This window comes from Natator depressus, chromosome 13 (genome assembly GCF_965152275.1).
Source record: "Natator depressus isolate rNatDep1 chromosome 13, rNatDep2.hap1, whole genome shotgun sequence".
Classification (NCBI taxonomy): Eukaryota; Metazoa; Chordata; order Testudines; family Cheloniidae; genus Natator; species Natator depressus.
In genome coordinates, this window is record NC_134246.1 from 33463471 (window position 1) to 33474071 (window position 10601).

At 43.1% G+C, this 10601-nt stretch overlaps 1 protein-coding gene and 1 pseudogene across 1 annotated transcript; one reads left to right on the forward strand and one right to left on the reverse strand.

The window, feature by feature from the left end:
- Positions 1-1008: 1008 nt before the first annotated feature.
- Positions 1009-2810, forward strand: LOC141997472 (olfactory receptor 10A7-like). Its single transcript, XM_074969856.1, has 2 exons — positions 1009-1026; positions 1814-2810. The coding sequence occupies exons 1-2, from the start codon at positions 1009-1011 to the stop codon at positions 2747-2749; spliced, it is 954 nt and encodes a 317-aa protein (XP_074825957.1). The 3' UTR covers positions 2750-2810.
- Positions 2811-8085: 5275 nt separating this feature from the next.
- LOC141997719 (olfactory receptor 11A1-like) lies at positions 8086-8803 on the reverse strand (annotated as a pseudogene).
- Positions 8804-10601: the final 1798 nt, after the last annotated feature.

Sequence of the window (10601 nt, forward strand, 5' to 3'; positions counted from 1 at the left end):
CCAGCACAGGCTGTTGTTGACAATCCCACCAGGCTCAAGAGGAGCCAGACAACTCCACTGGGGCAGATGGGGGAACAAGGCAGCTCTTCCCTGAGAGCTCCTGACCAAAGCTTCCACAGAAGCCTCCACTGGGGAAGAAGGGACTATGAGCTGAACCCAGCTGGGCTGAAGGTTCAGTTGCTCCCTGTTTTTCCCCCTTTGCTATCTCAAGTTGGACTGTGAGACTGTGGAGGGAAACGGATGGTAGGAAATGGCCCAGGGAAGCCATCTTGAGGCACACACTGGTGCCTGACACAGGGCCCGGGGTCAGATCCCGGTGGAGTGTGAAAGCCCAAGCTCCCCTACCAACCCCCTTGGCTTATAGAGACATAAACCTCATTCCACCCCTCCCTGGAGTAAAGAGAAGATAGAGATGCTGAAAGCTTCATGACCATGATGAGCCACCTACAGGAGCCAGGAGACTGACTGATCATCCTTCTTTGTTGTAAGGACACAGGTCCCTCTAACCTTCATTGGGCACTGCTGTCCCGAAAGAGGGGTTGAGCTAAAATGGTGACCCAGCCCGAGGGCCAAGTAGCCATCCACTGAAAGGTGGGCTGTCTACTTACTGGAGGTGTTGCCGACGGGAGGCAGCAGAGACCATGAGGTGGAAATCAAGGTGGTCACTGACCTACCCATTAGGTGACCCCACTGGTAAGCCCCACCTCCCATCACAGCATGAAATGTATTTGTGAAAATTCTCATTTACGTGACAAGTCATTTTTAGGTCAGACAATAAGGTAAGGAGAGCTAGATTAGTAGACAAAGACAACTTGCTTATGATCCATTGTGTATGCCCTGTTTCAAAGGCAGGTAGAGAATTTCATATGGAGACATTGTCGCAACTATGATATATAACTACAAGGAGACACACAGCATCGGGTATGGAAATTAAAGCATTGCTTATTTACTGAGAGAAATTCCAGCAGAGGTACTAAACCATTAGCCTAGAGAATATTTAAAGAGAAAATGTATTTCTCTGATGGAGCTCAATGATTCTGAAAGCAGTATTACAGTTTAGTTCTTTTCATCCGTTAATTAACTGAGTTACACCTCTGGGGAAGCCCATCCCATGAGGACGCCAAAGATGCCTTAAAAACAGAAGCATTTAAAGACATACACATTCATAGATTTGTACTACCACGGTGATAAGCACTGTCTACAAAACTATATGGAATCGAATAGAATTGAATAGCTCCCCGGAATATGGTAAGAAGAGAGCTCTTGATTTGGAAGGTACGTTAGATACTCTTTTGCCTGAGGTTTCTCAATGATCTTAAAAATACCCTCTTGTTAAATTTCCTTGTTAAATTTTCAACAGATCATCATTCTTGGCTTCCTGATTCTGTATTTCCTAGTTTTACCTCCAGCCTTGGGGACAAATTACAAATTTCATATAATAGCATTAGCTTTCCCACAGCAATTAAATTTGTTAAATAAATAAAGTTAAAAAGCCAATGAATTGGAAAGGAAGGGAGAAAAAATTATTTACATAAACACAGACATATGCTCTATCTATCTATATTTAGATCTTACTATGCTAATCTATCTTAACCCTTGTTTTTCTGTTTCCATGCACACCCATCTCTTTATCTCTCTAGATCTTAGTATGTTGATTTACCCATTTTAACCCTTGATTTTAACATTATCTAATCTATCTACATACACCCCCATCTCTCTCTGCTATTCTGTGCCTTTTCTAAGTCACTTATCCCATCCTGTATTTGTTAATTTACAGATGAATTCTACCACACATTGTGAGGAGCTGGCACAGGGAAACAGCACTGCCGTGAATGAGTTCATTATCTTGGGATTTTCCAGTAGCCTGCTAGGGCAGGTGCTGCTTTTCCTGATGTATTTTGCTATCTACACTCTCACCCTGCTGGGAAACAGTCTCATTGTTCTCATCACACTAGCTGACCCTGCCCTCCACATCCCCATGTATTTCTTCATGGGGAACTTGTCCTTCCTGGAGATCTGCTACAGCTCAGTCACCCTGCCCAAGATGATGGTCATCTCCCTCACTGGAGATAACACCATCTCATTCATTGGTTGTGCAGCTCAGATGTATTTTTTCCTTCTCCTGGGCTCTGCTGAGTGCTATCTCCTGGCTGCCATGGCCTATGACCGCTATGTGGCCATATGCCACCCTCTGCATTATGTGGCCATCATGGAGAGGAGGTCTTGTGCCTGGCTTGTGGCCGGCTCCTGGCTGAGCAGGATTCCTGTCTCCTTCATCCAAACCACCTTGGTTTTCACCTCCCCATTCTGTGGCCCCAACAAAATTGACCATTTCTTCTGTGATGTGGCACCCGTGCTGCGGCTGGTCTCTGCCGACACATCACGCAACGAGATGTCCAACATCATGGTCACCGTGGTCTTCCTTGCCACCCCGTTCACCCTCATTCTAACCTCCTACACCCGCATCATTGCCACCGTCCTGAAAATGTCCTCCCCGGGGAGCAGGCACAAAGCCTTCTCCACCTGTTCCTCGCACCTGGTGGTGGTGATGCTCTTTTATGGCTCCGGCATGGTCATGTATCTGCGTCCCAGATCTAGCCATGAGCCGGAGAATGAAAAGCTGCTGTCCCTCTTCTATACCGTGGTCACCCCCATGCTGAACCCCGTCATCTACAGCCTGAGGAACGAGGAGGTGAAGGGGGCACTGCGGAGGAGGGTGGCTGGGAAGAGGTTGTCCCCATTACAATAAGGGTTTTGCCTCAGTCTGATTTAGGACCCAATCCTGAAGCCACCTAAGTCAATCACAATGCTCCCCTTGACTTCAAGAGCAACTGCATTTCACATGCCCAGTCTAAGACAGAGAGGAAGGATAACCTGGTGATTTGGAGGAACTATAATGCAATGGTTCTCACCCAATCCTGAGATTTAAAAAAAAAAGATTAATCTCCTTGCTCCACTTAAAACTTCCAGGGTGAGTCACTTATGACAAGAATTTCAGATGCATCCAACTAATTTAGGAGTATAAATCCTTTTTAATAAAGTCGTGTAGGGCCAGATTTTCAAAGGCATTTAGGTATCTAAAGATGCAGACAAAAACAACAGGGAGTCCAGTGGCACTTTGAAGACTAACAGATTTATTTGGGCATAAGCTTTTGTGGGTAAAAAAAACCACTTCTTCAGATGCAGATCGTTTCCTAGTAAGCTTTTCACAAGCGCTGAAGCAGATTAAGCAACCATGGCCAGATTTTTGAAGATGATTAGGCACCTAGTGGGATTTTTAAAAGCACCAGGGAACCTAACATCCTTTTAAATCAGTGGGCTTTAGGCACCAATCTACATCTTTAGGCACATGAATGCCCTTTAAAACCTGACCCCTAATTCTCTTTGATTTCCGTTGGAGATAGGCACTTCAGAAATTCTTACTAGGTGCCAATATAGATTATTAGATGCCTAAATTCCTGCAAAAATCTGGCCGTGTGTGTGTCAGTCCCCTTTAGTGCAATGGGGACTGACCCAGAGAGGATGCGGATAAAAAACACTTCCTGACCTCACAGGGCTTTTTAATAATAATAATTATTATTATTAATCCCTGTCAGTGTGAATGAGCAGCTCAGGAACACACTAGGAGTGCAAGACATCATGATCCATGACCTCCGGCAGACAGCACTTTGAGGCACTTGAGAATTGTAAGGAAACTCAGTGGAGAATGACTGCATTTCAGCATCTAAAATGCAAGAACTCCTGACTATCCAAACCTATGGTCTGGACTTATTGGTGACTTTTGGGGGTACATTGCAGACAGTAGCTTTCCCTTGTTTATTCTTAAAGATCTTTTATATTATGAAGGCTATTTTTAAACAAACAAACAAAGACCCCCAGCATTTAACATTGAGGGAAAATAATCAGAATAATAATTGGAGCACCCATGAAGAAGTATGCATGTGTTTAAATTCAGTAATGAGAAGTCAATGGGTAAGTCTTTCCTGAATCCTACACATAGATAGATAGATAGATAGATAGATAGATAGATAGATAGATAGATAGATAGATAGATAGATAGATAGATAGATAACCATGGAGAGAGAAAAGGAGGACTTGTGGCACCTTAGAGACTAACAAATTTATTTGAGCATAAGCTTTCGTGGGCTACAGCTCACTTCACTGGATGCATTCAGTGGAAAATACAGTGGGGAGATTTTATATACACAGAGAACATGAAACAATGGGTGTTACCATACACACTGTAACAAGAGTGATCAGGTAAGGTGAGCTATTACCAGCAGGAGAACCGGGGGCGGGGGGGGAGCAAAGAACCTTTTGCAGTGATAATCAAGGTGGGCCATTTCCAGCAGTTGACAAGAATGTCTGAGGAACGGGGGGGGGGGGGGGGGGAGTTAACATGGGGAAATAGTTTTACTTTGTGTAATGACACATCCACTCCCAGTCTCTATTCAAGCCTAAGTTAATTGTATCCAGTTTGCAAATTAATTCCAATTCAGCAGTCTCTCATTGGAGTCGGGTTTTGAAGTTTTTTTGTTGAAGAATTGCCACTTCTAGGTCTGTAATCGAGTGACCAAAGAGATTGGAGTGTTCTTTGACTGGTTTTTGAATGTTATAATTCTTATGTCTGATTTGTGTCCACTGTCCAGTCTGGCCAATGTACATGGCAGAGGGGCATTGCTGGCACATGATGGCATATATCACATTGGCAGATGTGCAGGTGAACGAGCCTCTGATAGTGTGGCTGATGTGATTAGACCCTATGATGGTGTCCCCTGAATAGATCTGTGGACACAGTTGGCAACGGGCTTTGTTGCAAGGATAGGTTCCTGGGTGAGTGGTTCTGTTGTGTGGTTTGTGGTTGCTGGTGAGTATTTGCTTCAGGTTGGGGGGGGGGCTGTCTGTAAGCAAGGACTGGCCTGTTTCCCAAGATCTGTGAGAGTGATGGGTCATCCTTCAGGATAGGCTGGAGATCCTTGATGATGCGTTGGAGAGGTTTTAGTTGGGGGCTGAAGGTGATGGCTAGTGACGTTTTGTTATTTTCTTTGTTGGGCCTGTCCTGTAGAAGGTAACTTCTGGGTACTCTTCTGGCTCTGTCAATCTGTTTCTTCACTTCAGCAGGTGGGTATTGTAGTTGTAAGAATGCTTGATAGAGATCTTGTAGGTGTTTGTCTCTCTCTGAGGGGTTGGAGCAAATGCGGTTGTATTGTAGAGCTTGGCTGTGTACAATGGATTGTGTGGTGTGATCTGGATGAAAGCTGGAGGCATGTAGGTAAGCATAGCCGTCAGTAAGTTTCCGGTATAGGGTGGTGTTTATGTGACCATTGCTTATTAGCAGACTATCAGTGTCAAAAACCAGTCGGAGAACACTTCAATCTCTTTGGTCCCTCGATTACAGACCTAAAAGTATCAATTCTTCAACAAAAAAACTTCAAAAACAGACTCCAACGAGAGACTGCTGAATTGGAATTAATTTGCAAACTGGATACAATTAACTTAGGCTTGAATAAAGATTGGGAGTGGATGTGTCATTACACAAAGTAAAACTATTTCCCCATCTTTATTCCCCTCCCCCCCACTGTTCCTCACACATTCTTCTCAACTGCTGGAAATGGCCCACCTTGATTATCACTACAAAAGGTCCGTCCCCCTGCCCCCCCCCCCGCCCCGTTCTCCTGCCATTCTCCTGCTGGTAATAGCTCATGTCATAAATATAAAGGGAAGGGTAAACACCTTTAAAATCCCTCCTGGCCAAAGGAAAAATCCTCTCACCTGTAAAGGGTTAAGAAGACAGGATAACCTCGCTGGCACCTGACCAAAATGACCAATGAGGAGACAAGATACTTTCAAAAGCTGGGGGAAGGGAAAAACAAAGGGTCTCTCTGTGTGATGCTTTTGCCGGGGACAGAACAAGAATGGAGTCTCAGAATTTAGTAAGTAATCTAGCTAGATATGCGTTAGATTACGAGTTCTTTAAATGGCTGAGAAATTAAGCTGTGCTGAATAGAATGGATATTCCTGTCTGTGTGTCTTCTTGTAACTTAAGCTTTTGCCTAGAGGGATTCTCTGTGTTTTGAATCTAATTACCCTGTAAGGTATTTACCATCCTGATTTTACAGAGGTGATTCTTTTTTACTTTTTACTTCCATTAAAATCCTTCTTTTCAGAAACTGAATGCTTTTTCATTGTTCTTAAGATCCAAGGGTTTGGGTCTGTGGTCACCTATGCAAATTGGTGAGGATTTTTACCAAACCTTCCCCAGGAAGTGGGGTGCAAGGGTTGGGAGGATTTTTGGGGGAAAGATGTTTCCAAGGAATGCTTTCCTAATAAATAAACCCAGATAAATGTTTGGTGGTGGCAGTGGAAGTCCAAGGGCAAAGGGTAAAATAGTTTGTACCTTGGAGAAGTTTTAACCTAAGCTGGTAAAAGTAAGCTTAGGAGGTTTTCATGCAGGTCCCCACATCTGTACCCTAGAGTTCAGAATGGGGAAGGAACCTTGACAGCTCACCTTACCTGATCACTCTTGTTACAGTATGTATGGTAATACCCATTGTTTCATGTTCTCTGTGTATATAAAATCTCCCCATTGTATTTTCCACTACATGCGTCCAATGAAGTGAGCTGTCGCTCATGAAAGTTTATGCTCAAATAAATTTGTTCGTCTCTAAGGTGCCACAAGTCCTCCTTTTCTTTTTGCGGATACAGACTAACATGGCTGCTACTCTGAAACCTGTCATGGAGAGAGAGAGAGAGAGAGAGAGAGAGAGATGGATGTCAAAAGTGCCCCCATGACTTGGAAGCTTAACTCACATTGATTTTCTATGTGGCCTAGATTCATAGATTTTTAAGCCCAGAAGGGATCATTAGATCATCTATTCTGACCTCCTGTATAACAGGGACCATTAAATTTCACCCACTTGCCCCTGTTTTGAGTCTAATAACTTACGTTTGACTATGTCCTATCCTCGAGGAAGGCATCCAGTCTGAATCTGAAGACATAAAGAGAAAGTGACTCCACCTCTTCCCTTGGTAGTTTGCTCTGATAGTTAATCACCATCGCTGTTAACAAATATGGCTAATTTTTAATTGAATTTGTGGTGTTTGAGCTTCTTGCCCTTGGATCTTGGTGTTCCGAGGTTAGCTCCTAAGCCACTTAAGCACTTTAGGAAAAAATTACACACAATGAATAAAAGTGTAATAAACCCAGGTTGCTCATGGGAACATCTGTGGTCAAATATTTATTGACATTTTTTGGTGAGTAATTTTGAATAATGAGTGCACATTGGGGAACAGTGTGTGGTTCTTCGTGGAAAATTTGGGAAAAGTCACTGTGTGCATCACTTGCTCTAAACTATTCGGCCATCTCTATAGATGTTAACCTTCTTTGACCTTGATATGAAGTTTGCAGCAGTTTTGTTAACCATTTTGTGCTTTAACTTATGATGAACAATCGGATTATTGTGGAACATATGGGGCTATTCTAGCTCTGAGGCTAGAAAGTGAAAATGATGAGCGACATTATAGCTCATTTATATAATATTCAGTGTGCAGAAGGAAGCATCGTTGCCAAGTGTTATCATCTCACACAGCACTAGAAAACAGATTTGGAAATTAACAGGCAATAGAAACTCACCATCAGGAATAACAGGTCAGATTCTAAGGTCAGTTAAACTTGTGCAAATCTGGAGGAACATCATCAGCTTCAGCAAAATTACTCTGTGTTTACCATCGGTGTAAATAAGATTGGAATATTGCCCGATATCTCTTGCTTGCAGCTGGGCACAAATTTCCTTTCTTATTTCCTTCCTGTTACACACTAGAAAACCCCCCACAGATTAATCTTGCAGACACATGTGTCTGTCGGGCAGCTGTAATACTGTGATTCTGCACAGGGTATATTTCTGTGTTAGAGCAGTCTCTTGGAATTTAGAAAATATGAAAAAGTGGCCCTGTTTTCAACCCCTCTAAGTGGTAATGACCTCAAAATAAGGAAACTTTTCCGTAAACTGGGGTTTTGTTTTTTTCCATTTCTGACCAATACTTGCCCATGTGGAATTCACAAAGACATTATGTTTATTGATTAAATCATTCTGTGGAACGGCTTCCCTTTTCCCTGGTATGAGTTAATAGCCCATGGAGAGGGGCAATCCTGACTGCTACTCTTGGATCCAGATTCTCTCCATTTTGATTTATTGTACACAAATTAGCTTGGATGGTCTGAATTCTCTTGAAAGCCATTAATATACTGAGAGCTTTCCTCAGGGCCTCCTGGATCTCTTTGTTTCTCAGGCTGTAGATGAGGGGATTGACCAGGGGAGTCAGCACCATGTACAGGAGAGAGAAGATTTTGTTCAGGTCTCTCAGTAACACGTACACAATAGTGATGGTCCAACAGAAAATTGTCACCACGATGAGGTGAGAGGAGCAAGTGGAGATGACCTTTTGCCTTCCAGCAGTGAAAGGGATTCACAAGATGGCAAACATGATACATACTTAGGATGTCAGCATACATAGAAACGGGGGCAGGGTGAATATAAAGGACAGGGTGGAAGCTGAAAATTCCACAAGGTGTGTGTCACTGCAGGAAATGTTCGGCAATGGGTTGAAATCACACACACACTCACAAAAGGTCAATTTCATTGGGGCCGTAGAAAGTTAATTGTAACATCATTCCCATGACTATGGAACTAGCCAGTAACCCGCTTACCCAAGACCCAGCTGCTAGCTGGAGGCAGAACCTGCCATACATAATTATTGTATAATGCAGGGGTTTGCACATTGCTAAATAATGACCATCAGACATCACTGCTAGGAGATAACGTTCTGTAGCTGCTAAGCAGCCAAAGATATACTATTGTGTGATGCAGGCATAGAAAGAAATGGTTCTCCCCCAGTCAGGAGACTGGCCAGTACCCTGGGCAGGATGGTGGAGGAGCAGCAGGTCTCCAAGAAGGACAAGTTCCCCAGGAAGAAGTACATGGGGTTGTGAAGGTGCTTATGAGCCACAACTAGCACCAGGATGAGGATGTTCCCAGCCCTGCTTGTTACGCAGATCACTAGAAACAGCAGGAAGAGAGGGGTCTGCAGCTCCAGGGTATTCCTGAATCCCAGGAGGATGAATCCTGTGACAGATGTTTGATTTCCCCCTTTTGCATCTATCATGGGTTTTGTTTAGGGGAAAACCAAACAAATTCTGAAGTATAATTTGGAAAACACAGAGCTAAATGTTCATACATTGACATCATTTTATTCCACGTGTCCTTTTGGGTATTCGGAAAGGGCTGCCTAGAAAAGATCAGGTCTTTGGACTGAACTTTATATTTTTGGAGAGCATGTTAAGCTCTATTTGAGATAAAATCTGAACAATGCACAATAGGCTAAATTTGACAGGAATAGCAAAATTCTTCGCATGGAGGGAAAAAACCAAAAACACAGTATAAAGCTTGCATCACCATCATCTTTTCATGCATGCTTTGGGACACTTGCCTGCATACTTTCCCCTTATTCATTCCAAGAGTGCCCTACCATAGAGCAGGCACATTTCAGTGAAAGCTACCATATAGGATCTGGACTGAAACCTTCTTCCTAAAGATCTAAGCTTGGCTTCACCGTTCCCCTACCATTGGTGCTGATAGGCACACGCTCAAGAATTCTTTGTGGGCAGGATCTACAGACAGACACACACCATCACAAATGACACTACATTAAAAACGGAGCTATGCCACTGGCATTCAAGGCCTGATTCACAACTGCCTTGTATATAGGGCTGCTTGAAATGTTTTCCTCAAAACTGTTTTTCAGTGGAAAATTGGGTTTTGGCAAAACACATTTTTTTTCTTTGGCAAAAACTGTCTGCAGAAAATTGTATTATTTTTTTCAAATTGTTTCAGCCATAAAACAGTGTAAATGAAACTATAGCAGACAATCTTTAAAGAGTAAAAATAGGAAGGCAACATTTCGATTTTATAGAAATGGAACATTTTGACTGACCCAAAATGGAAATCATTTGGTGGGAAAGGTCGAAATTTTGTCTTTTCATCCTGATTTGGAATACAAACTAAAGTCCAAATTTCCTGCGGAATGGTAAAACCAAATTTTGACCAATAATAATGAGTTTTGGTATTTGCAATATCACAGTGCCTAGATGACCAAGCCATGAAGCAGGACCCCATTGTGCTAGGTGCTGGACAGACACAAGACAGAAAGACAGTCCCTGTCTAGAGCGTTTGATAACTTTTGGAACATTCCTGCAGAGTAGTGAGTTGAGAACTAGGTGAGACAGGGCAGCCTCAGGAGGCAGTGGTGGTCTTGTCAGTGGGTGTGTTAAATTTATTTGTTATGTTTACAGTCCTGCTGGGCTTACTGTTATTTCAGGATCATAGAAATGTAGGGCTGGAAGGGACCTCATGAGGTCATCTTGTCCAGCTACCTGTGCGGAGGCAGGACCAAGTAAATCTGGACCATCCCTGACGGATGAATGTGCAAGCTCTTAAAAGCCTCCAGTGAGTGGGATTCCTCAACCTCCCTTGGAAGCCTGTTCCAGAGTGTCTCTACCCTGAGAGTCAGAATGTTTGTTTGTTTGTTTTCTAAGTATAATTAAT